General features: G+C 41.8%; 2 protein-coding genes across 2 annotated transcripts; both read right to left on the bottom strand.

Moving 5' to 3' along the window:
• Nucleotides 1-557: 557 nt before the first annotated feature.
• On the bottom strand, nucleotides 558-8,774 carry LOC111673785 (uncharacterized). The gene is made up of 11 exons (XM_087170035.1): nucleotides 8,657-8,774; nucleotides 8,070-8,225; nucleotides 7,143-7,208; nucleotides 6,800-6,906; nucleotides 6,652-6,683; nucleotides 4,449-4,572; nucleotides 4,202-4,336; nucleotides 2,996-3,118; nucleotides 2,213-2,330; nucleotides 2,019-2,056; nucleotides 558-1,908 (listed from the first exon to the last, which is right to left on the bottom strand). Exons 4-9 carry the CDS (start codon nucleotides 6,888-6,890, stop codon nucleotides 2,326-2,328), a joined length of 510 nt encoding a protein of 169 aa, XP_087026161.1. The 5' UTR covers nucleotides 6,891-6,906; nucleotides 7,143-7,208; nucleotides 8,070-8,225; nucleotides 8,657-8,774; the 3' UTR covers nucleotides 558-1,908; nucleotides 2,019-2,056; nucleotides 2,213-2,325.
• Nucleotides 8,775-9,213: 439 nt separating this feature from the next.
• On the bottom strand, nucleotides 9,214-20,341 carry cdc42ep1b (CDC42 effector protein (Rho GTPase binding) 1b). The gene is made up of 3 exons (XM_023431635.2): nucleotides 20,184-20,341; nucleotides 13,709-15,736; nucleotides 9,214-10,772 (listed from the first exon to the last, which is right to left on the bottom strand). The coding sequence occupies exons 2-3, from the start codon at nucleotides 14,160-14,162 to the stop codon at nucleotides 10,156-10,158; spliced, it is 1,071 nt and encodes a 356-aa protein (XP_023287403.1). The 5' UTR covers nucleotides 14,163-15,736; nucleotides 20,184-20,341; the 3' UTR covers nucleotides 9,214-10,155.
• Between the last annotated feature and the right edge of the window lie 6,657 nt (nucleotides 20,342-26,998).

Here is a 26,998-nt window from a genome sequence, read left to right as displayed (position 1 = left end):
GCCCAAAACTGACAACACAAACACTCTCTGGTCACCCAGTCTCTTGATGACTTCCTCTAAAAGACTAGAGATCCATGTCAAAGGCACATGACCTGCATCACCATCCATCAGCTCCATGGGGTGTCCTGATATCATCAGCTCTGCAGCCAGCTCAGGGTATTTAGACCAGTCAGTCTGATCCCTCTTTGTTTGTTTCTGCAGAAATTTATGGGCTTCATAGATCTGCCCCATTTCTCTAAAGATGTGCTCCAAGCCAAAAGTTGCTGACTGTAGTTTTGTTGATATTTTTTCAAGCTCAGTCTGTTTTCTTTTTAACAGATCAGATTTGTCGTGTTTCTTCTTCAGATCCAAGACCTCAGACCACTTCTTATCATAGCTTTGGAGAATTGACATGAGATCGTCTGTGGAGAGGGCGTCTATTAAGATCTGAGTCCATTTCAGGAAATACTCTTTGTCTGTTGATGGCAAAGATGAGAGACTTTCAATGAACAACTTCACCAGTTCACTACAGGAAGCATCACATTGTTCTTCTCGTATGTTCATCAGTTCCTGTTGCCTTTTACATTTCTCCTCCTCAACATGTCCTTTGAGGTGATACTGTACCTTGTTTATTCTGCACCACTCATGCCACAGTCGGCCATGACAAGGGAGGAATTTATCTTTGATTTTTGAAACATCCATCTCCTGAAGAGCATTCATTACTTTCATAGCAGCAGATTTTCCTTTTTGGCAGACTGTGTCTTCTTCATCCACTCTGATTCCAGAGACCTCGGCCATGGTTTCAAGCTGGAAGGACGTTTGTGATCCAGACAAGATCTCTCCAATGATCCTTTTCAGTTCTTCAGAAACATCTGACTGGCTTCTGTCTTTTAGACCCATTTTATATTTTCCCTTTTTCATCTGAACTGCACCACAATCATTATCAGTAATGAGACAAATCAGAGGCTTTGGAGACTCAAGAAGATCTGAGATAACTTCAGCACTTTTGCTACCTTTTTCCGGAGTTGGTAACAGAACAACATTGACTGAAGATTTTTCAGTCAGTATCTTACGCTGTTTTTCAATGGACAGAGCATCACCATGAAGATTACAGAAGGCAGTGCAGTCAGTGAAGGCATCGTTGGGTTTTCCAGCAGGACAGTACCAGGCAATCTCTGCCACACCATCCATCAAAAGGCGAGATCTGGTGCTACCTGGGCAGTTTCTGTGGAAGAAGGTGTTGTGACGCTCGTTGATCAAAGTGTTCATCAGCTGAGATTTAGACACTGACAGTGAACCCAGGCGGAAAAATGACACCATGGGTGTCTCAGCTTTGCAGATGGGCAAACTCTTCATGGTGACAATGTTTGAATCACCCTTGATTTGAGTTGTCTTCCAGGTTTTTCTTATTTGTCTGAATGTCCACAGAGGACACTCAACATCCAGTGTGACTGGGTCAGGAACAAGCAAAGGTAAGGCGTACTGACACTGTGACAGCTTTGTCATCATGTTCTGCTTAAGGAAGCTGTCTGAGCAGTGAAATACTGCCATTTGAACGTCCATCGGATGAACATGAGTCTGATCTGATTGATCACAGTCAACGTTGGTGCTAAAAAATGCATCTAAAACACTTTCTTTTGTGTTTGAAGAATCAAGCTCTGGAAGATTCGAATGGCTCACCTCAGCACTGTCCTGTCTTACAGGAATATATCTGGCTCTATAGTCTAACATCATCAACCTCTGAAGAAAAGTATGAGCTAGATCTTCCTCAGATGTTTCATGGTCCTGTTTCACTGGTGGACCTATTTTAAGAAAATCTGCTGGAGACAAATTCTGTTTGTCTTGAAGGTGAAGTCTGTGAAGCAACGTTTCCGTTTCTCTTTGACATTGGTTCTTCCTGTTGATCTCCTCAGAGATCTTCACTGACTGCTGGAAATATAGATAAATACTCATTTAGTGTACATAAAAAATATAAAGTCACTCAATGCAACAAAGTAAATAGTACTCAGAACTTGTGAAAGAAAATGGGAGTTTCTTACCTTATTCTTCTGTCCACTCATATCCATATCTAAGGTGCCTACAAAAGAAAAATGAACCAGGGGGCCAGATCAATGTCCTGTTGAAGCAATTTATTTTACTAATGTTCACTGCAAACTTTGATTGTGATCGATTGGTAAAAGCTTAGTTAATTTTATTTTTACTGCTTCTTCTTATTGTTCATTAAATATGTTACCTTTCTCCTTGGTTGTTGATAGTATTAGAGATTTGATTTCAGGTTCTCCTTCCACTGTTGTGCAGTCATCATTCTTCTCTGAGTGTTCCGCATCACCAGAGTCATTCACTGGATCACACTTAGAAAACAAGTGATTTTATTCAACCTTTAGTTCACCAATTTAGAATTCATTTCAATCTGCAGTTGTGACATACGCATAGTCTGAAATGTGTAAAGGGTAATGTAGTACAATATCAAAAAAAATGTCTGACAGTGACTAGTGAGGATCAAAAGGTCGCACACCTTTACTTTTCTTGTTGCTGCTCTCTCCTCCAGCTGATCTACTGAAGTATAAATGAACAACAAGTAGATTGCAGTCTCAAACAAAAAAAGGTCAACCATTCACGGCTAATTTTAAAACTTATTTTCAATAATTATGTGCATATTTACCGGGTTCAAGTTCATAGTTCAACAAGTCTGATCTCACACCAAATAGAGATAATATGTTTTAATTTAAATGTTAATGATTTTGCAGAGATGAAATTTAAAGAAAGAAGTGAAGTATTTCTCACCTTCTTTTTTTTTTTTTTTTTTTAAAGTATATTTTTTTGGGCTTTTATGCCTTTAATGGACAGCACAGTGGAGAGTGACAGGAAACGGGGAGGCAGAGAGAGGGGGAATGACATGCAGTGAAAGGCCGTCCGATGCGGGATTTGAACCGGGGCCGACTGCAGCGAGGACTGTAGCCTCTACACATGGGGCGCCTGCTTAAACCACTACGCTACACAACGCCCCCTTTCTCACCTTCTTTGGTAACTGTCTGAGATGTTGAACTTGTGTCCTTCAGTGTATTGCTGTCATCTGTGGACCGCTCACTCATGTTACTGCTGCTTTCATTGTGTATCTGTTTAACTTCATCAGCCTCTCCTGTTGATGGGTCCAAGTACAAATATGAGATATTAGTTTAATTAGATAGCATAGATAGTATAAACTTGCTTTACTTTGTCGCATTGTAAATAAATGTCTTTAAGTATAACTACTGGTGTGTTTAATGTTGCACAAGTGTGAATATTGTCATCCTCTATTCTGTAGAACTTTGAGAGCATAATCGTTCCCTACCAGAGGCTGGGTACTGTTGGCCAATATTTATAATTGTGCAATATTAAATTCATAATTTGGCCTTTATTTAAGACATAGCATGCCACTGGCTCTGTGTGATATAGGCCCTGTTCAGACCTGGTATCAACATTGGTCTCGGGTGATCCGGTCACCAGTGGACAGCTTTAAGTACAGGCGTGAATGCACCCAAGACACATTGAGGACGCATTTGAGATCCGATCACTCAGACTACATTCTGAGGTGGCCTGGAACACATGTGGAAACTTTCTTTTAGCAGTGTGAATGTAAATGCGTCCTAGGCCACATTGAAGGACAGCCCACTCTACTGTCGTCCTCTGCCACAGTCTGATTAGTCCCACCACAGTTTCATAATGAACAGAAAATCTTTTACTATTTAAAATGGATAAAACTTTATTTCATTATAAGATCTGTGCGCGGCAAATTACTTCGCTCAATCCCTCCATGCACCGTTCACTCTCTCTCTTTCTCACTCACACACACACAAGCACAGTTGACTAAAAACAACTACACGCATACATATGTTAATGCTAGGTCTGAACAGAGCCTTAGAGAGCTTGTGCCTGGCTGTTGCTGCTATGCATTGCATATGCATTGAAGAGATAATCCTCTGACTGTTGCTGCCCTTGCATCTCATTCAGTGCTTTTTGAAAGATTTGCTAAGCAGACAGCAAACCTGCATTTGCTTTTACTGTGTCACCAATTAACACAAGTGTGAGTTTGGGAATAACTGAAAACAAAAACAAAACTAAAATAAACAAACAAAAAATCTGTATGTTATACCACAGAAATCATTGAAACAATATTCTCATAGTTTTTTGTGATTTTGCTGAAAGTTAATACAAATGAAAAAGAAAATGAAACGATTCTCACGTTCTTTGATGTTTGTAGAAACAGTCTGAGATGTTGGACTTGTGTCCGTCAGTGTTTCACTCTCCTCTGCAGACAGCTCACCAACGCTGGTGCTGCTTACAGTGTTAAGCTCTTTGACTTCATCAGCCTCTCCTGCTGAAAGGGTCAAAGTCTCCAAATTAGAGATTACTTTAATAAGTTTTCATGATTCTTCAGTGTTTGAAACTGAAATATAATTTGTTCAGTCAGTTCTTCATGAAAATTTTACCTTTCTCTTCCTGTCCCGTCTGTTTCTCTTCACCCCTCCCATCCTTTATTTCAGACTCTCCTGCTGTGGTGGTATCGTGCTGCTCTGGATGTTCAGCTTCGCCAGGTTCATTCACTGAATCAGACTGAGAAAATAATAGATTTCATTTAACCGGGTACCGGGTCCAGCAGTACGGTGCGATACATAATTGCCTGTAAAAAGTTGATAGAACGCTGTGGTGGTCTCTTTTTTAATGCTTCTAAAAGACGAGGTATTTACGCTACCAAGAGTGTATTTAGTCCAAAGAATATTTCTTTGGCAATAATTTCAATATTTCAGTTTCAAAATGAGACCCCTATCAATGTAAACGGACGGTCGAAATGAAACACGACAGTACATGTAATCCACTAACTCCATCTCACCATGCTGGGAGTCGTATGAAACTAGAGAGGCTACTCTTTCCATTGATAGCGAGCATTAACATAGCCTGAGCTAAGCAGCTCATGTCAGCCCCAAAGCAAACACGGGGCCAAACTTCTCATTTTACAGTCAACATGTCAAATTTTGGGTTTATGACTGAATATTCCATCAAATCCCAAAGCTGTTGTAATCAAAAGCAATGAATATTGTTTCCTTACCCTTTCCTGGTCATTTTGAGTCTATCCATACGATTTACCAGTCAAGTTGGCCGAGACGGGGGCCTGGATAGCAGAGACTGATCCCCAAGCCTAAATTTTATACACAGCCTTTTGCAAATATAGCGTGCGTTTGGTGGTACTTCCGTTTAAAAACACAGTGATATCGTTTTCTACATCTCGCGGGTTTCAAACAGTATGTCACACTCTTATGAGATTTGCTTCCTCGCGATACTACACCCGTGGGTAAATACAAGAGACTTTCACCGCAGATTGGGATTTTATAAGTGACGCACAGCCAATTCAATTTTAAAATGTATGTAATGTTTTCTAAATTGTATAAAGTATGTTTTATGTTTATTTTTCAGTTTTACAATGTCTACGAAGTAGAATCAACATAATATAGCAATTTAGATGCCCTGGAAGACATTCAGAGGAAAAAAGGACACAAAATTATACAATTTAGTTGTTTTTTTACACACAATGGTTGTGTACAATGGTAGAATCTGATGATGCGCATGGTAAAGTGGCTAAGGGTTGTATTGTGTGCACATAGCCTCCTACAGTGGAAATCATCAGTATTTTGTAGCCTGATTTCCCTTCAAGAGGTAAAAAAAAACCCTTTGGCACACTTTGAGTATCATAGCTATCCAAGTGTCCAAATGGGGATTCCACCTGGCCCCATCCCTACAAAAACCTTTGTATAATTTGTGTGCTTTGTGGTATTTCTACCTACATTGTAACAGTTGTGGTCATGAAGTTGCATCCCAGTGCATGGTTCCATTTTAATCATGGTGTTATCCACTGTCTAATTTAATTCTAGGCGAGGACAAAAAATTTAATTTTTCCTTTGGTTTATCACAATACACTGAGCTATAGTAACAGTCACAATGTTACTGTCACATCGAATAAATTCACTGAGGTCTTACCTATCCATAGTGACCAAGCTCTTGAAAATGGACCTGATAGTTGTGGAGCTATTATTGATCTACACTGGGAATGTCTGTCTAGGCGAGGCATATCCCTCCAGCATCCCTAGGGCTTAACAGGTTAGTGATTAGTTCCTCAGGTTAAACCCACTGAGATTAAAATGTTTTTATTGGGAAACCAAAACCAAGAAAACTGCATCAAGATCAATGTCAGAGTTGAAGATTAACAACATATAGTGTTGTCACATCTCACTGAGTGAACAATAAATCAAAACAAAACAGAGTATACACATTTAGTCATTGAAGCCACTGTCTTTAAGACCCTCATGTGTGTGAGGGTCACTCACCCTCTCTTCTAACATTGAACCCACACACACATTTCCAAATGAATTTCATCATTTAACTTTAAAGAGTGGCACCTTGCTGTTTGTTTTATATCCAACAGTACACAAGCATTGAGGACACTGTTGAACACTGTTGGGACACTTAATTGTTGAAATGTTGTTGCATTATATTCATTTATTCATCCATGAATTGGCATGAATGACATGAATATCCAGAGACTGTGGGTCAAATTATTAATGTGGTTGTAAGAGAGGGTTTTTTAACCTCTCAAATACAGCTGTAAAATGGTGAGTAGTCTGGGTGAAACTATGTTACCTTGGTTTTAGCTGCACTTTCCTCCAGCTCATCTAGTGACAGGCCATGTAAGAAAAAACAGATTGAACACGATCAGCATAAAACCTATATGTGGTTTGTGAACAATACTTAATTTATGAATGTTTGTATTGTCAAACTTTCAAATTACCTTTGTCATCTGTCACAGATGATATTACAGATTTGATTTCAGACTGTCCTCCTCCTCCTGCTTCTGTGTTATTATGGTTCTCCACCTCCATCTCAACGGCTGCTCATCTTTGCAGTCAAGAGACAGAGCCATAAGGTTTGAATTTACATTCATAAATGTATTTATACTGTATGTAATAAACTTATGCAGCATCAGATCAAAGATTAAAACTGTCAGAAATTATCATGTGTTATAATAACTTACAAGTTCACATCAGAATAGGTAGACTATGGTTCCATTAAATATAAGTTAGTAATTTACAATTAATCCATAATAGACCAACACTATCATTTTAAAACCTCACCTAAAACCCTGAAGATGCATCTGTTTCCTCATCAGCCTCCTTTACTTCTCTGGTCTGCTGCTGTTCCTGCATACAAAAATAATTCCTCGTAAATGATCATACAGTTGAATCATCAACTATCTAAAACAATTTTTTATAAAAACTGAACATTATAACCCATTTACTGCAGGAATGTTATATTAGACTACATCAGTCTTAGCTGGATGTTTCTAATAAATTGCCAAGTGAGTGCATATTAGTAATTATCAATTGTGTTCACAGGCTGGAATTAATTGGTTGATTTCGGTGTTGTCCTCATTAGTGAACTGATTCACCTGTCAGCCTAAATATGTTCTTTAATTAAAGTTTTATCGTATATTATCATTATCACCATATAACATGTTTTACCCATACCCTTTTAAAATGTAACACATTAACTCGGACACATTTTAACTGACTTACCTTGTACTTTTATCTGAAGATTTCACAGTGATTTTACTTCTACTGTAATAAAATGTCTTTTCACTAACAGCCGTTAGTAACCGTTGACGTTCTGACGTTCTGACGTGCTGACGTTGGTGTAGCGTCTCATCGCCACTCTCTAGAGTTTAGTTAGTGGTAGATTTTATTGCTGCTCTGTCTGAACACAGTTAATGTTGTTGTATTCTTAAATCACAGTGACTAACTACCTGTTGTACATTTAAACTTACACTAGTTCTGCTCCAGCTGCTTCAGCGATTTTCACTAATTCAGTGGTTATTTACATGCTGTTCCGATCTGCTAGTTATCTTAGCTTAGCAGTTAGCGCTAGCTTCTCTCCTTCTCTCTCTCTCTCTTGTTCGGTGTGACTTGAATCAACAGATGAACTTGTTCATCAGAGTTTTCTGTTGTTGTAACTTCAGTTTAGAGTATTGTTTATTATAACTTTAGTGATGTCTGCCGTCTTACCTTCGACACACAGCTCCACTAATTAGCCGGGTCCGCTCGTCAACCGTAGGTGCTCTAGTAGTCTGTGCCTTCACTGTTGATAGGCTATTCCTCGTGACGTCAAACCAATCAGATGGTGCTGTGGGCGGGACACTGCTCCAGACCACAGAGTGGATACTACATATATCAGAGTAGTACATTATTGTTTTAATTAATTTTATCGATTATCGGTTGGCACGCATCGGAATGATCTAATATGACTTCACTCCTAACATGGTGCGAACGAGGTCACTCAAATATTGATAGGTAAGATAAAATAAACGTGTGTTTCTGCACAGCAAGAATACACACTTAATAAAACCTCTGCAACACAAGTCAGAACAGTCAAAACTTCAAAAACAAACATCACAGTGTGAAGCTGTAGTTTTTGTTTGAACAGTCAATGTCTCTAATAAAAACTGTAGTACTGGTGTACATGCACCAATCAGCGGTACAACCCCTTATTCCGTTGTATTTTAAATACAATGACAATAAAGGCTTTCTATTTTACTCTATTTCTAGGCTACATACACTGCTTTTTCGACACATAAAGAAATGTACAAACTCACCTTTCTTTGTGTTTTCCCTGCTCAGTCTGATCTGTGTAGATGCGCCTGTCTTGTTATGAATCCTAACTGTTGTTCCTATTCCATATATACTGATCAGAGGATTTTAAGATTCGATTCTTGGTCAGCTCCTCAGTATCTCCTCCCACCGGCTCTTAACAAATCAGATGCGACGTGAGAGGCTCGATGAACCCAGGAAGTGAAACTTAAACTGTTATTTTTCCTATTTCCCCAAAACCTTGTGACTTCAGAGGAAAGTCTCAAATATTGCTTCATCAAACACAGCTTCATCCATCTTGAAGCAATTTTACATAGATCTTAATCTGACTCCGATTATTTATATTATTATTGATGCCTTTTTATTCCGCTGCGGGCGACAGCCAGAGCCGTGGTGACCTCACAGCCTTGGCTTTGTGAATGTGATATCTCCTTAATGCCTTGAGGGACTTTAATACAATAAAGACACAATTCATTTGTATTTTATTTAGGTAAGTATTATATTTTTCTTGCACTTGACTTTCACTTTGGACAGTAATGATTGAATTTATTCAACTCCTGGGTTCATTCTCAACAATTTCTGAATTTATTTAACAGTTCTAAATGTTTCTGTAGAGGATTGTTAATGTTCAGCCATGTTAGAGGATAAATCCTGATTTTTATAACCGCGACATCGTCTGACAAAATCACCAAACACATAAATGAAATACTTGCTACTGTATCACTTACTGTAGTATCATACAAAGTGGGTTTACATTGTAATGCAAGCAGAAATTTCAAGCAATATTTATGTATTTATTTATTATATCAGTCCCTTAAAAAAGAGTCTAATACTGGTAAATGTTTGATTAACAATCCTGTTACACGTACAGAGTTTTTATAACATAATGAAACATAATGAAAATACAGCCGCAGTAATCCTCAGCGCTCAGAACCTGAACATCTTTATTTCTGTAATTACATTTTTGTTATGAGTTTGTGAGTGAGCCGTCATACAACAACAAAAAGAAAGAACATTTAATTCAAAGTAAAATATATTGTTCTTCAATAGTCTGAAACAGATACAAGTGTAATGAGTGCAGTTGTGACAATCTTTAAGCAATGTTAGATCCTTCTTACAAGTCAGTGTTAAAAGCTGTTGTGTTGTTTTTCCTGCAGTTGGTAGTAAGATGGTTTACTTACTACAAAACATTTGTTTTAGCAATTTCAGATAGTTAGTTAGTGATGTCTCGTGGCTCCATTCTGTTTGATTTTTCTTTTGTTGTTATTGCATTTTTCTGACAATTTCCAAAAACACAAATGGGATTTCCAAAAGGATAACAAACATATAGAAAATTTTAAATCGTTTGTCAAAAGCCTTGCAGTGCAGTGAGAGTGGTTCAACATCAAACATCCAGAGTCCAGACCCGGGGCTGGAGGAGGAACGACAGACTATCACACACTCACTGAAAAGTTTTATGATTTCAATGGAACAATAAAGTTTGTTCCAGAGACAGTTTCAACATCTAGACTTTGATCTCTTCCTCCTCTTCAGAAAAGGCATATGATGTTTTGCGGCTGCGGGTCAAAGCAGGAGAGGGTGTGTTGTTGCTCACCCTCGTTCCCTTTGTGAAGGACCCGCCACCATAATGGCGAGACAGCACGTCAGCCGCCCTCTGGAACCTCTCCGCCTCCATCACAGGCTCCGCCCTCTGAGGAGACCCAGAGGACGCATCAGGTGTCCTCAGAGAACGCCTGTCCTCCTCCTGCTCTGTCCAGTCAGAGCTACATGAGCGCCCCCTGTTGCTGCACATGGAAGGGGTGGGCGAAGTCACCCGAGGGCTCTGCACAGGCGTCTCTGTTAGAGAGCCGTCGTCCTCACCTTCCTCACCTCCTCTTTCATCTTCCTCACCCGCTGCCTGGCTGTGATTGGACATGTGAAGGCAGCTGGTGTTGTCAATCAAGCTGAGCACCTCAGTCATGAGGGAGGGGCCGAGGTCTACGGTGAACGAGGTGAGGGAATCCGAGCGCGTCAGTGCCGGGCCCCCGCTGTCCGGTAGCGACCCTCTCCGGGCGTCTCCATCCTGAAACTGTCTGTCGAGGCGAGAGAGGCGGGGCAGAGTGACAAATCCAGACTGCAGTCCTGCAAACAGACGGGCAGAGAAAACACACTGAGGTCACTGAGATGATCTGAACTAATGACACAACGTACAGAAAACATCACGAAACCGTACAGGAATAATATCACCAGCACTGTGTTGTACTTGGATTTGGGATTTCAAATTATGACAAAGTGCACAAAGACAAAGACAAAAACCTTAAACTAAGCTGGACATAAGATAATGAAGACTCAGTTTTTCTTTGCTACAGTCCCAATTATTTTGAGTAAATCCGATTCCTGTATCAATCAATCAATCAATCAATCAATCAATCAATCAATCAATCAATCAGACTCTATTTGAATTGCACTTTTCATTCATACACTTACACACAGAGCAGGGATTAAAACACTACTCAAAATGAAGACAACAATAACAGGAACAAAGATAAAGATAGAGTAATAAAGATAAAATAATAAAATATTAAAACAGAAGAGGTGAATAAAACCATAAATGAAAGGTAAGATATTAAAATCAAATTAAAAAATGAAGACAAAATAGTAAAGATAAAATAATAAAATGCTAAAAAGAGAGGGGATGTTTAGAATAGAATAAAACCAGAAATAAAACTAGAAATAAAATAAATAACCACAGATTAAAGTAAGGTGTTAAAAGGAAAACAGTTTGAGTTTCCGATGCCTTCCTGTGTTGATTGTTATTAGTCCCGTTATTCACTGTTTATTTCACTACAGTCTGTCCTCGTCAGCATTTATTCAAAATTATATTTATAAGAAAAGAAATATAACAAAATATTAAAACAATAATTGAAACCAAATATTCTGAATGAAAACTCTTGTCCAGCAGTTCAATAGCTCGACCACAGGGTGGCAGTATGTGACAACCCAGGAGGAGCTCAAGGCGTTTTTCCACTCTCAGGGAAGTGGGACGGACAGTTTTCCGTCTCCTGTACACTTAATATTATAAGTGTCACACAGGAAGCCACTGAAAGGAGAGGAACAAGACACATATAAAGACAAATGTGAAGGGCGGGTGATATCCAGTTGATAAAAGGCTGAATTCCTAAAATGTGGGGGAAAAAAGTTATTTACTTTACTGAAAACATGTTGTGAACCACAGTATTAGATCACTTAGTCATGTTTCTTTGCAGTATTATAATTTAAATTTAATCTTTTGCAGAAGAGTTGCACTTGTCTTCTCCGATTACCTAATAATAGTTGTAATCGTAAGAGCAACTGAGACTGTATGAAAAGAAGGAGGGAAATTAAATGATGACATGTACTCAGATTACCCATCATCCCTCAGTTCAGCTCCTCATCACTCAGCTCGGGCAAATTCCTGATGAATTGGGTAACAGATCTGGAGGCGGAGAGGGGATTTCCAGTCCAGACCGCGCACTCCGCCGCCTGATAAGCTCTGATTGGTTAGCAGATATAATGAATGGTGTTTTCACGCTGTGCATTCACGCAGTCACACAGATACTGTATTTCAGGAAATGCCCACAAAGTGTCTTTCTTTCTTTCTCCCAAATCCAGCGGTGTGTGTTTGTGTTTATAGACCTAATCGTGCACAGGTGTTGCCTAGGTGATTCCAGATGACTCAGAGGAAGCCCGACTGTTCGCTGGTTGTCTTGGAGGAATGCGGGAACGATGTTGAAAGGATGGCAACCTCGCTCTCTGTATTTATGTGTCCACTGACATTTATAGTCCTCTTTTCACCAGCTCCTCATGCTGCTGGTCTGCAGGAGGGTGAAGAGTCGGAGCTGAGACTGAAATGACGTTTCATCGTCCATTTTTCTTTTCTTATTAATCCATTGCTGCTTTACCAACGGGCTGCAGCCTATAACTAGGTCATTGGTTTTTCTGATTGGGTCACACATCTAAGTAATGTTCCAGTTTACTGTAACCTAAACAAAGAGACACAAAGTACAGCACGCCTCTTCAAAGGTCTTGACATTTCACATCAGACCCACGCTCCATTTTATCTAATGTGAGTGATGATCTGAGCCTCTAACCAACATATGTCTTTTTTTATTTATATTTCTTTCATTTATTTTACATTAACACCCAGGAAACTTTTACAGTTACAGTCTTTGCTGATTTTTATCCAAAATGAAAAAAAAACAAACTGTCTATCTTATGTAAAATGATTTAAGGACCATGTGACCAAACTGTCAACTTACACTTTCACTTAGTTTAATCTCTCTCGTGTCAATACTAATCAGTCTTATATCTACAAACGTTGTTTCTTCGGCTTTTTCAAAGTTCAGTCAGTTTCTTTTTTAACGCTAGAGACCATCCTGTGACGGGATCCCACGAGCTGCAACACCCGCCATCGTGTTGACGTTCTGACCAACGAGAGGGTCAGACCTCATCCATCTTCAAACTCGGTCCTCACCTTGATCCCAACTACACGTTTGTAAAGTTTTGTCACTTGTGTATCTTGAACAAGACCTTGCCAAAAACATTACCAGCCATGTTGTCACGGCTCGTAATTAAGACAGAAATTTGAAGAAAAAAAAATTAGATTTGAGTCTGGACTCAGATACACACGACGATGCAAAATGGGCTTTAAGGAAAAAACAATGTGTCTACACCTTAAAAAAACTAAAAACCCATCACAAAAATAAAATGCCTGTTTTTGTTCAGTAGAAACGTCAAAATATGCCTGAACACACCTGCTCTATAAGCTCAGCCCAGCATCTCATGGAAACCTTGCTCACACTCACACTCACACTCACACTCACACACACACACACACACACACACACACACACACACACACTCACAGACACACACACACACACACACACACACACAGTAAGGCGTATGATCCCTCTTTGCTTCACTTTTCTGAAACCACAACATTTCCTCAGGTCACTTATAATGAAGACGATCTTGCTGCTAAGATGCTTTACATAAACCCCGCCCCTCGCTGCAGGTGATTATCTACATTATCTCACCATATGTGCAGAAGGAGTCGTCTGTTGAGCTGATAGAGCTGGGGAACAGCACCCTCTGTAGGCACCCATTGGGAGAGTCTATGTTAAGCTGGGGCAGGGAGATGGCGTTCTTGATGATGGGCGAGATGTCTGGTGGGGGGGACGACAAGTCCCGGGAGCCCCCCCGCGGACACGGCCCGGAGTTCTTCCGTACGTGGCGAAAGGTGCGCGTGAAGAACCCGCTTGTCTTGGAGCTGTTTGCCGAGTCCGGACTTCCTGGTTCCCTGACGCCCCCGTAGTTGCTAAGGAAGGAAGTGTCACCAAACACGTCACCGCCGCGGCCAACATGCATAGTGTGGCGGAAGTCGCCCAGCGGCGGGCTGATCATGTCTACAGAGAGGTCGCTCTTGAACCGGCGTTTCCCCTGAGAGCCAGACACAAGGCCCTTAATCCCTGGCAGTTTTCCCAGACTCATGGTGGCAGAAGAGTTGTGTAATTTCCCCCCTTTAACTGGAATGAGAGCGTCTGATTACATGTCAGTCAAATCTGAATTCCAGTAAAGGGTTCAATGTAAAACCAGAGGGAGAGAAAAAAAGAAAACTTAAAATGCCAAGACAGTGAGGACAGAAAGCACAAATATGTGGTTGTTCAGTCGGCAGAGAATGTGTGTATAATCCATTCTCCACACGGCCAGAGCCAACTATTCATCCACTGTGGGCCAACCGCTTCCCGTTTGGACCGACCCTGAAAGATGCCAGTGTGGACGTAGAGTCAGTCAAGTCGCCGTCTACGTCCCCCCATCATTCTCCTCTCGCTCTCTCTCTCTCTCTCCTCGTGCACAGATACTTCTGCACGTCTGCCCAAAGCGACCGATATGAACGAATGACAGAATAACAAAGACGAAGAATTACAAGCTGGCGCTCCGTCTCCTCGGGCTACCAGCACTCATGTGGCTGCAGAGTTTGGGGCCGACCGGGCGACTCCTTCAGATTCGTTTCAGCAAATGACAGTTTAGATTTGCACAATCCGGCCACAACTGCAAATACACCGAGATGTGATTTCGGCCGAACAGCTCAGCTGGTGTGTGTGAAAAAAGCAATGAAACACACTGATGTTTACACTCTGTTAACTCTGCATCTATCTAGACTTGGACAACTGTCTTGTTGTCAGTCTCTTGCTTGCAACACTAAGAGGAAACCAAATTATATTTCATTTACATTTTACCCAAACCTAGTAATGAAGCTTTGAAGTAGCAGATATTATAGATATTAGACTGTTTTCTCCTCTCACTGTTGTTTAGCTTTCAGGTTATCTTGCAGGGATTAGTATCTGAGTTTATGTTTGAGCTGCTACTCAGTTCTCTGTGGTTTTTCACAGCGTCCCACCTGCACTGCATGTCCTCAAGCACCGATGAAGCACATGCATGACGAATCATTCATGTTGTGTTCCTGTGCTGTTAAAGAAAAAGTAATTCACGAAACACAGCGGTGCATGAGATCTCAACCCCGGACAGGATCCTCATCCGGTGAGTTGCTCTGCGCTTGCCTTCCTCAAAGTTCAGCAGAGAGAGAGAGAGAGACAGAGCAGGGGGGGGGGTCCACGTCCATGCACCGTCTCCCACTAAAGAGGTTTATCCATGTGTGCACCACGCTGTCCATGGGGCGCCTCGTCTGTCGCCATACGTCTTCTTTGTCCCCTCCGGTTCCTCTGTCGCCGAGACGCCAGACCTTTGGACGGGCGGGTGAAAACAATCACAGCAAAGGAAAAAGGAGGGGGACGCTTTCTCGAAAAGGCCGATGAAGTAAAGCGCCGTAATCCAGCAACTGTTTTGTCTGCATCGTCCTGGAAGAAAGATAAGGCTCCTGTCGGATTGTCCGTGCACTGGATTAGCTGATAATCCCTTCTGTCTTCCCTCCCTCTCTGACTCCCTCACTTGCTCTCTGCCGTCTTCAATCCACTTAGTCCTCCAATGGTTTCCAGGTAGGAGGGAGGGTGGTGGTGGTGGTGGTGGGGGGGGTCTCTGTTTTCTTTCAGTTCACTTGAGGCCAACTAAGAGAGAAAAGGAGAGAGATGTGAGTTACACATTAGACCAAAGGCTGAAGCAGGAGCCTTCACATAAATGTGTCAGGAAACAGAAACTCTGGACTGACTGATGCTGCGGATGTTTCTCTCTGTGTCTCTGTTGCCTGAGGAGTCAGAAGGTTTTCAAAATAAAACCGGACCCCACAGAGTCTCTGGTGTTTTGTCATACGCAGAACCAGCCCCCTCCATTATTCTCTCCTGAGTCAACAGCACCTTTCTGCAGCACTGAGATGTTCAGATTATTCATCTAATTTGTCCATAGACAAAAACATAAATATCTTTTATTTTATTTCTTTTAATTTTCTTTTATTTATTGAGCACAAATACCAAACGTGTTGGTTCCAGCTTTTCCAGTGTGATGATTCACCATCATAGTGAACTGAATAACTTTGGGGTTTGGACAAAAAAACAGTGTTTGAAAATGTCACCTTTGACTCTGAGAATGTGTTCCTGGCAATTTTCATTATTTTGTGACATTTTATACTGAACATTTACTCAATTTATCTAAAAACAAAGAAACATATAGAAAATATTTACTGCTAAAACAGAGAATATGTCACTTTGTTATTTCTTGTGCCAGATTTTTCCACATTAGAAACATAAGCCATGATTACACATGAAGCTTTTTTTAAACACACACAGACCCACAGAGCATTATGTCCATATGAACATAAACTATTAAATGGTCTATTTCACAACTATATATTAGCATGGATTAATTTAAAATGAAAACGATCATTAGTCCCATTTTATTAGATGTAGTGATGTTCATACTTTATACAATTGTATTCACGTAATTTTTCTGTTCATTAAGTAATAATCTAATGACGCGACGTGATGTGTCTCCTGTGTCTCTGTGTTTCCTGGATTCTCCTTCTTCCTGCTGAAGGACTGACTCCAGGTCAGAGGGAGCACCGCTAAGCTCCAAACACGTGACCTCTCCGGACCGCGGCCAGCGTTGGATTAATGTCACAGGCTGCTGGAGATACGAGCCGAGGACGCTGCCAGGCCAATCTGGACCTGCGATGTAACGACTTGGGCAAGGTGATGGTGCCACTCTTACTGGGCTCAGATTACCTTCCTTAAACCTTCAACTAATCCCCGTTTTTCATCCGCAATCCCGGGACAAATGTCCAGGGGTGGCCGTCATTCGCTGTCATTAGCCTGAGGGAGGGGGAGAACGTGTGAAGGGAGGGGAGGTACGGTGAAGGTACGGGTGTGGCGGACTCATTCATAAAGAGGAGGAGGGGAGGTAGGAATGGATGGGTTTTATCTGTTGCCTGACCACTCCTGATCCCTCAGCTCGTAGCACTTAGCTTAAGGAGGCGATTATGGTCTGTGGGGCACGAGAAGGTGAGAGACGAGGGAGGCAAATATCCGCCGTCTGTCTCAACAGCAAGTTTGGATGAAATCAGATCATATGAGAAGCTGCTCTGTGCCGAGTTTAACGGCACTTTCCAGATCGATGAACGAACTAGCATTTGTTTCCTTTCATCCATCCGTACTGATGCTGCATTTCTGTCATCTGACGTCGCGGCTGTTCGTGGTGTAATTGACACGTTTTCTCCTGCTTTTATAGCTTCTTGGCTTTGTGAGCAGCTCAACTCAGATCTCTCCATGCACAACAAAGTGTAATACCAACTGTGGAAACTTTACTCAGGAAACTGGCCTCGTTGAAACACACAGAAAGACATTTAGATCTGCCAAACATGTTATTTATCCGTAAATTGTACCTGCAGACATCCATAAACAAGCCTGATCCGCGTGAGCTGCCGGACTGATTGCAGAGACAGAGGCAGGCGGGCTGGAAAGTGTAATGGGAACAGCGTGCAATGGGGAGAACAGACCGGACGCCATCTATTATGGCCATCAAATAAAGGATCTGAGGACACTGATGAAAAACACATTTTACCTTCTGTCTTTATGTGTTTTTTTTTCCCCCGTCTTCTATTTTAGCCTCTGACTTCAATCAATCTTGCTGTTTTTTTTAATCTCTCTGTTATTTCCCTCTGTCACAAACACACACACATTGTCAAACAAGCCTCCTTTCTCTGTCAGTCCCAGATGTGGTGGGTCAGTCAAACATCTGGCACCACAGAGCCACAACTTGCAGGATCAGGCTCTGGTGACATTTGAGGGACTGTTCAATCACAGTGGCACAGAAAAAGATGCATGTGTCGGGTTTACACAGACACACACACACACACAAGGCTGTGTCGCAGTGGGTCAGCACTGAGGTTGCCTCCTCCACTGGACCGGAGGGCCGCGGTCGTTTTCCAGCACGGCACCAGTGAACTGTGGTTGAGGTCGGAACACCCGGACCATTACACACAGCTCCAAAATACAACATGCTCTCAGTTTAAAAGGATCTACTGCTGCGACGTGGCAATAGGTCCTGGCAGGTCCTTATGGTGAGGGTGTGTGTGTGTTTGTGTGTGTAAGTGTGTGTGTATGTGTGTGTGTGTGTGACTGTCACAGCCAGAGCCAAAGGTCAAAGGTCAAGGACGCGGTGACCTCACAAAATGCGGTTTTGGCCTCGTGAACACAATATCTCTGTAACGCCTTGAGGGAACTTCTTCATATTTCATACAAACATTCACTTGAACTCAAGGATGAACTGGTTAGACTTTGGGGGTCAAAGATCAAAGATCAAAGGTCAAGGTCACGGTGACCTCACAAAACATGATTTTTGCCTCATGAACGCGATATCTCCAGAACTCTTCGAGGGAATCACTTCAAATTTTGCACAAATGTTCACCTGGACGCAAGGATGAATTGATTAGACTTTGAGGGTCAAAGGTCAAAAGAAAAGGTCATGGTGACCTCGGAAAACCCTTATTAGTCATTACTCAAGACTTATGACAATTATGACAAAATTTCATACAAGTGGTTCATATTTTATCTGACTGGATAAACAGGGGTGTAACCTGAGACTAGTCTGAGTGGCCGAGTGATACGACCACGAGGAGGTTATTCTAGTTTCTGATGATATCTGATTTGGATGTCTGATATCTCACTGTGATGACATGGGTTCATGATGATGTCTTACAGTATTAGACTGAAAACACAGATATGTGTGATATGACATATGTGTCATACCTGAGCATTGTCACTCGTAGATGAACTTCCGGTTCACACTTTCCTTAATGTTCTGTTGAGTCAACAAAATAACTCACAAGAGGAAACATTGCAGATAAGAATTCACTGCACATCGGACCTCTTCAACCAGTTCAATGACTTCTTTCACAACGTGCAAAGACTCAAAAGAAAACATTGCAAAATAACAGCAGGCTAAGCAAACATATTCATCATTACGGCCCGGTTTAACCCTTAGCTTCATAAATTAGGTTTTTTTATGTATGGGACTTCTGTCAACAGAACAAAGGGGAAACAGTGAAGTGCAAACATATCTTATTCCATTCAAAAGCTCTGCCTAACAAAGAGCATAAGGAAATATCACCTCTTCAAACTTCCACCTAGCAAACATTACAAACATGCAGTTAATGAAACATAAAAGTGGCTGTTCAAAGCTGCTCAGTCCTTTTCACTGTGTATCGTATAAACCCTGTCACTAAAGCGTGGACACTGGCCAAACATGGTCCCACCACCTCAGTCAGGAGCAAACTGCAGTTCATGGTCCTCAGTAAGATACAAGCCTGGTGAAGACACATATAATACAGTGTGTACAAGTTCTATATAAACAGGACCTATAAGAGGACACATCACCGCTTAATGGGAAGTAATGTTGCAGTAGAGGATGTACAGAGGTGATGAAGCGCTGATGAAGAAGGACACCACTGCACTGTTTGCAAACGTTTTCCATTCATGATGATGCAGCTTGTTTTCTACTTGACAGGATCTACTTGATACCGTCTTCTGACCGATGCACCAGCGATATGAGCACAGATCTTTACAGCACTGATGGTTGTCTAAAGTTTTCATGCCAGATGTTAGAAGCTGACAAATATTTAAGAGTGTCCCAAAGTGACAGTGACAGTGATAATGATATACTGACACTGAACTGGTTTTCATTTCGGTAATCTGGTCACCTTAAAATATTAGCGAGTTTCCATTCAGGTGTTTAACACGTACATCATACAGCAGTTTCTGTATCTGTGAAAAGAGCCATTTTCCATGAGGTGGTTACTTTATCTAAACCATTTTAAAGCAGAGCCTGCGCAGTGATGAGAACACTTTTTATGACATGTGCAGCTACTGTTTGTTTGTAGGTTCCTTTACAGCACAGAGACGTGTGGCTTCTCCCGCTTCACAGAAAGCCAATGAGACCGGATTAAAGTCTGTGAAGTAACTTACTCTAAATAACCCCTGCTGCTGATTTCACACCACCTTCAGCGGTTTCCACGACAACTTCGGAAACATACATCAAACAAGGTGATTTACAAAACAATCTTACCTTAGAGTTGAACTCCGCACGCGCTCCTTTCGCAGGGAGAGGGCTTCACCGCCTCTTCTCTCCCTCATCCTCGTCGGTTTGTGGTGCGCACCGTATGTTTCCGCTTAGACGTGTAGCGGCTCTGTGCTGCTGCTGCTGCTGACAAGTGGACTGGAAGGAGATGAAGAGGAGGAGGAGGAGGTGGAGGAGGTGGAGGAGGTGGAGGAGGAGGAGGAGGAGGTGGGAGGACTCCAGAAGCGCGAATGGCTAAATAGCAATGACTAGTGTTAAAAGAAGCCAACATCAACTTCCTGGTACAAGTAAATCTATGATAAGTGTAAGGAAGTGCAAAGAGGATGAGTGGCTACCTGACAGATTGGTGCAACATAACTCAAACGCGTGTAAGTGATAAAAAAAAAAACACAAGCATGAGAAGAAGAAGCAGAAGAAGTGAACAACTGGAGTTCATCAATCCAAATGTCAGTCTGAGCTCCTGAGCAGAAGAAAGACAGGAGCAGGTTCTCATGTGAGGCTGGATGCTGCAGTGATGAACTGACTCTTCCCACACCGTCCTGTCACCGAGGGCTCCTGCTCCTGCTTCTGGCTAAATATGGGTGTATGTGGGTCTTCGTGGCTTTTGTATTTTTGTCAGCTCGTTTGGTTTGCAGCAACTTAGATGTTTAAACATGAGCTCAGATATGCAATAAACAGTGGAACACACACACATACACACACACACACTGACCTTTACCCACCTCTGTAAACATGATCTCTTAATAGCCACCATGGGTGTCTTTTACTTTTCTTCTCTGACACCTTTTGACCTCACTCTCGACAAAAGTACACTCATCACCAGCTTTCATTCAGGCATGCAACAATAGAGTGTATATGTGTGTGTGTGTGTGTGTGTGTGTGTGTACAACAGGATAAGACATTAGTGAAGAATTGTGAGCAGTAACTTTTATTTTAAATAATTAGATACCAGTGGCCCTGAAAGGCTCGCCTCAATGCCTCAGTGTGTTTGTTGGTATAAAACAAAAATACAAGCACATATAGGCACACTGTGTGTGTGTGTGTGTGTGTGTGTGTGTGTGTGTGTGTGTGTACATCACCACATATACATAGCAAACTCAGAATCACCTCCTTGTGGTTGTATCCCTCCTCCACTCAGACTAGTGTCAGGTAACTTTTAGTCATAATTTCTGTGTGAAGTCTTGAGTAAAGGCTAAAAAGTGTTTTCTGAGGTCACCATGACTTTGACCTTTGACCTTTGACCTTTGAAATCTAATCAGTTCATCCTTGAGTCCTACTGAACATTTGTGCAAGATATGAAGGGATTCCCTTGTGGAGTTCTGGAGCTCTTGTGTCCACAGGTCACTGTGACCTTTGACCTTTAGCCACCAATATCTAATCAGTTCATCCTTGAGTCCTGCTGAATGTTTGGGCAAAATTTGAAGAAGTTCTGTCAAGGCGTTTCAGAGATATCGTGTCCACGAGAATGAGACAACCTGAAAACAACATGGCTCCGGCTCCGACTGTCGGAGGAATAAAAATGTGGAGCAAAAAACAAAAAGGTCAGATCATTTTGTGACTTTTCCAAAATGTAATAAAATATCCTCAGCAAAATAAAAACCAAAAAATTTGAATGAACCGGAAATGATTCTTTTAATCTTAAAGCTCGACTCTGTTCACTTTCATGAGATGAAAAACTACAGCACTTTGTGTTGTGATGATTTCATGTGTCTTTGCAGCGAGTTCCAATGATCAGGATACGTCTGCGGTTTCACTTATAACGGAGGAACGATCGCTGCTGGCACCAGCTGCTGCGTCCTGATGGAGGAAACAGAGATTCTTCAGGGCGGTGATCCTTCAGACTGGAGCCAGAAAAGATCAAGCTGAGGGTGTGTGATGCAGCCTGGACAAAGACATGAGAAATGGAGGGATCATCTTTGCTGTGAACCTGGGAGGGCGAGCAGCTCCTGTTGACAACAGCTGCAACGAATCAGGGGAGGAAAAGAAAACCAGAGGACAGAGGAAGAGAGAGAGAGAGAGAGAGAGAGAGAGAGAGAACGATAACAGGAAATCACACGCCATAAAATGATCATGAACTGTGTGAAATTGTTATTATTCTACATTTAAGAGAGAAGTGACAGAGATGTAGCAGGAATAAATTAGACAAACAGACAGAAATATGAAGCTCGTGGGCATAAAAAGAGGAAAGAGAAGGAGGGGGGAGGGGGGAGGGGGAGGAGCACCACTCAAACAGGATGAGAAGAAAAAGATTTTCTTCTTCACAGGAAAAGAGTTTCTCACAAATCAGAGAGGCAGCCGAGCGGCTTCATATAACAGCTCACTGAATTAGTTTGTGGTGAAGATTTGTATCATTTTCCTCTTCCCTTTCTTCACCCCCCTCACTTCCTTTCCTTTCCTTATCACCGATTGGCTCTTGTTTTTTACCTCTTGTCTTCCCCTTCATGTTTGGAAATGAGAATAAACTTTCTCTGGATCACACTGATGTTTCATGACCTTTGTCCTGCATCCTGACTCGACGCCAACGGTGACAGTGAACCTTTTTCTGAACGTCCTACTGAACAGGTTCAACCAGTAAAAACATATTTAAAATAAAAAAAATTCCTCTTTACCTGCAGCATCACTCTTCATGATGGCCGTGCAGTTTGGATGTGTGTTTTGTGAATCTGGCCCCTGTTCTGGAGGTCAGACTCCCAGACTCCCAGATGTGCGTTTGGAGAACATCATTCAGGAAGTGGGACTGATCAGTTGAACCTTTTTTTTGGGGGGGGGGGGGTTGATATATGGAGCGTTGGGTTGAGGGGAACATAAAAGAAGTCGACCCCGGTGTCGTTGTCTGGTCCCGCAGACAACACAGCGTTGTAACGTCAGTCCTCGGCATGAGTTCAGACACACGCTGAAACATTTATTACCTTTGTTTTCAGAAGCCTGATCTAAATCTAAGAGTCAGATGTTTCTCAGGACAGAAGACGGGGCGCCGAATGTAAAAAATCAGTTACAATTTTATATTTAACTCACTTTCCTCACATTTAGATTTAACTTTTTTTTTTTTTTTTTACATATTCACTGTTAACAATTACATATAACATGTTTTTTGTCTCAAATAAGCAGAAAATGAGGTAAATATCCAAAATATATCAGCTATGAAATTGTAACTGCATCTTTACACTTGGCGCCTCGTGTCCCGTCTGCTCTGCACATCGGTTTCTTCTTCTTGAATATTTCTCAGGATAATCAAGTGTTAACTGGAATACCAAAAATCTATCAATTAGTATGACATAGGGGAGAAGGTTTGAAAAACAACTCCTTTCCAAGTGGGAAGCCAGTGAGGGATCGTGAGTTTGTTGCTGCATTTGCAACTTTTACTGGTTAAAAAAAAAAAAAAACATAACTATATTTACTGCTCTTTGGGTTTTTTTGCCTGTGTCAGATTTATGCACAACAGTCTCCTCCAAAATTCCCAAATTAGAATTTAAAAAATAGTTTCCAAGGCATTTACAACTTCTCTCTATTTTCTTGAGCAACTCCTCGAGATAGTTTCTGCCTTCAGACCTACAGCAGATAATAAATTGCACCAATCTGAGAAAATAACGTACTGTGGGAAACGTTGCTGTCGTGTTTCAGTCCTAAAAAAGCTTGAGTCACAAAGACTCAGCGAGGGTTAATCCCTTGTTCCTGTGTGCTGGGTCGCGGTGGGGAGACTGATGATGATGATGATGATGATGATGATGATGTCTGGGAAAGCTGCTGAGCATTGAAACCAGCCATTGTACTTCACAGACGGACTGTATTCATGTTCGGAGCGTGCACACTGATGCTGATGGAGCTGGAAACAGAGATCAAATATTGTCAGCGGGTTTGTTCGGGAGCTGACGGGCTTCCTGCAACATTAGTGAATAACTCACGTCTCTGAATCCCTACAACATGAAATACTTTCTACACACACACACATATATATATTGTTGTGTAAAGCTTGAAATAGAAGCGTCTTACCACACTGACTTTGTTGTTATCCCTCCCCACAGGACGGCTTCTCCTGCTGCTGTCGATGCTCATTTAAGAACCGCAGGGAATGTGAACCAGCAGCAGGTGAGGAAGTGTCGCAAATGTGTGACCCTTCGTAGAAAATGTGGTCGTCATCTCCCAAGATTTCCAGTTCAGACATCACACTTAAAGGCAAACAGTGAAATGTGAGGTTAAATATGGTTACTAGCGGCAACATGTATGATGCATGTGGGGTTTTGAACCCCCTGACCTTGGCATCTCCAGAGAAGGTGCCATTACTTGCACCGCTGGGTGACCATCACACAAGTTCAGGCAATGACATCACATGAGCCAAACACTAAAACCCTTTAAAACACTTTAAACTGACAAAATGTTGGTGTGAAAGTCCTGAAGAAAAAAAAAAAACCCCACACACATCCTGGTTTCAGGAGACAGACAGACAGACAGACAGACAGACAGACAGACAGACAGACAGACAGACAGACAGACAGACGTGTTTTGCTTATCGTGACTGTTTGTGACCCTGTTCCTGTTCCAGGGCAACTTTTACTGTGCGGTTGGCAATGGACGCATTTTAAATAAAACAAAAAGCAGTTTGTGTATCTGGAAACTGATGTGCAGCGGTTGGTGAAGCAGTCTACGTCTGCAGTTCAAATGTGTGGTGGAGCTCAGATTTAGACAGCTACGCTGCACCCTGTAATTCAAACGTCAACTCAAACCTCACCGCCCTGGAAGGAGAGTGACAGGAAGGGGAGCGAGCCGCGGCGTCACTTCACACTGGCACCACAAGGTCATGTGTGTGTGTGTGTAGATCTGTGTGTAGGTGTATTTAAATGTGTTAAAAACACGTCATATGTCATACTCTGGGCTGAAATGTAAATCCAACAATAAATACATTTACGGTTCTTTGTTTTTTTCTTTCACACAGCTTTAGTTTGCAGCAGCGTCTGTTTGGGAAAACTTTACCCTCTGAGGTGGATGGATGTTTCTATTAATATCTTAATATCTTGCTCTATTTTTATGAACCTTTAGATGTTGGTGAACACATTTCAAGCACCAAATCAATTCATCCACATCAGTAAAGGTTTGTTTTCAGAGGATATTTGAAGAATTTCAAAAACTCAGCTTCAAGTTTTCAGCATTGGGGCCGAATGATCAGTCGACACGGTGATGAGCCTCGTTAGAGAAAGAGCTGAGGTTGTTCTGAAGATTGAGACATAAACACTTGGGTGTGATGTGAGATGCAAGTACGCTTTTAAAAAAGTGCATTTAAGAAATAATGTAGAAATGGAGGAAATGCCCTCTGACCTCAGAGGGTTTTAAGTAACCATGTGTTTTTACTTGTTTATCCAGTGATTGATTTTAAATGTGAGTCATATAAATTATTCAGTTTCCGTCTTGTGTTGTTATCGTATGTCGCGTTCTGTCTTTAGTTATGACTCATGAACTCACATCTCGCCTCTGTCTGTCTCTCTGTCCCTCTAGCTCGCCCTTTTCTTCCCTCTGTTCTTCTTCTATTTATTATGTGCCACCACCCCCCCACCACCCCACCACCCCCCTGCCTTGGTGTCTGGTGTTGACTTTGTGCTTCTTCTTCTTCTTCTGACAGAGCCATCCTTCCTCCAACAGTCTGTGCAGGCCTCGGTCTGCAGAGGGGGGGGGGGGCTGCAGTGGATGAGCATTCCTGTTGTTTCTGAGGTGACAGCGACACAGAGGAGCCATTGACGGCAGCACTGGACCCCACAGTTTGCTCATGCAGGAATGTGTGATATCGTGACAGCTCGGTCCGACAGAAATAAACCGTGCAGAATTCCTTCAGTGCATCGTACACTTTCATTTTTTAGCTCTTTTAGCTCTTTTCTTTCCAAACAACAACAGGTGTTGGCTTCAGCATCTTCTTTTTGAAAAGGCAAGACAAGGCTGATGATGAACACTTTTACTGTTGTTTGGCTTAGAAAGTCATGGAGACGCAGCTGACAGTTTAGATCCAGCAGCTATTTTATTTCACCTGCGACCTCGAGGCAACAGGAAGCGGTTGGGACTGATAACCATCCGTGCTGCTCTTAAATTTGCTCTTCGCATCTGTGTGATTATTGTTAGTGACTGTCAGAGAGAGAGAGACAGAAATGTTGCTTCAGCAAACGATGAAATCAGAAAGCTGAATTAATTCAAATACGCCCACACCTATAACTATTCAACAATGTACAGCTCAACCAGCAGCAGCGTCTGTGGGTTTCATTTCTATGTTAGTTCCACTCTGATCCTTCCCAGCACACAACAGGCCGGGCTCTTCACCCGGCAGCTGACCCCCCGTCGCTCCATCTATGACTCAAGCTGCACAGAATCGCCTCTTTGTGTCCGTGAAGAATGTGTCTTTTCTGGCTTTTTTTGTTTTGTTTTTGGAAAACAGAGGCCGAGAACGAGAGGGACGGGGGAGGGGACGGGAGGGGGGGGCATCTGTAATTGAGACAGATTTAAATCTTTGACATGATTTATGATTCCTTCTCAGGATACTGTGACAGTATCTCTCACTATTGATCAGGCCGGTGGTGCTCAAGATACCCATGATGCTTTATGACAAAGTTGAAAGTGAGAAAATGAAAACCAGGCAACCCGGGAAATGTACTGTGATAAAAGTGAAGATGTATTTCCAAAAGTGCTGTGCTGATGGATTTAACTTGAGCAAGAAAAGCCACTTGTGTTGAGATCTTGTAACTATCCCAGAATAACATCATGCAATTTCCTGTTTAACATGGAATCAACATCAATAACATCAGAGTGAACAAAAAAAAAATTCTGAG

Source organism: Seriola lalandi, unplaced genomic scaffold, assembly GCF_002814215.2.
Source record: "Seriola lalandi dorsalis isolate HSWRI2012SDOR001 ecotype SW California unplaced genomic scaffold, Sedor1 jcf7180002054926, whole genome shotgun sequence".
In the NCBI taxonomy this organism is placed as follows: domain Eukaryota; kingdom Metazoa; phylum Chordata; class Actinopteri; order Carangiformes; family Carangidae; genus Seriola; species Seriola lalandi.
This window is presented reverse-complemented; position numbering and strand designations above follow the sequence as displayed.

Coding starts and splice junctions, on each gene's coding strand:
- LOC111673785 (XM_087170035.1), bottom strand. CDS start 6,890: ATGGAGGTGGAGAACCATAATAACACAGAAGCAGGAGGAGGAGGACAG. Junction 4,573..6,651: donor AAAGTGCAGCTAAAACCAAG/GTAACATAGTTT, acceptor TTATTTTCTCAG/TCTGATTCAGTGAATGAACC. Junction 3,119..4,201: donor TTCTACAAACATCAAAGAAC/GTGAGAATCGTT, acceptor ACCCATCAACAG/GAGAGGCTGATGAAGTTAAA.
- cdc42ep1b (XM_023431635.2), bottom strand. CDS start 14,162: ATGAGTCTGGGAAAACTGCCAGGGATTAAGGGCCTTGTGTCTGGCTCT. Junction 10,773..13,708: donor CGACTCCTTCTGCACATATG/GTGAGATAATGT, acceptor GTCTGTTTGCAG/GACTGCAGTCTGGATTTGTC.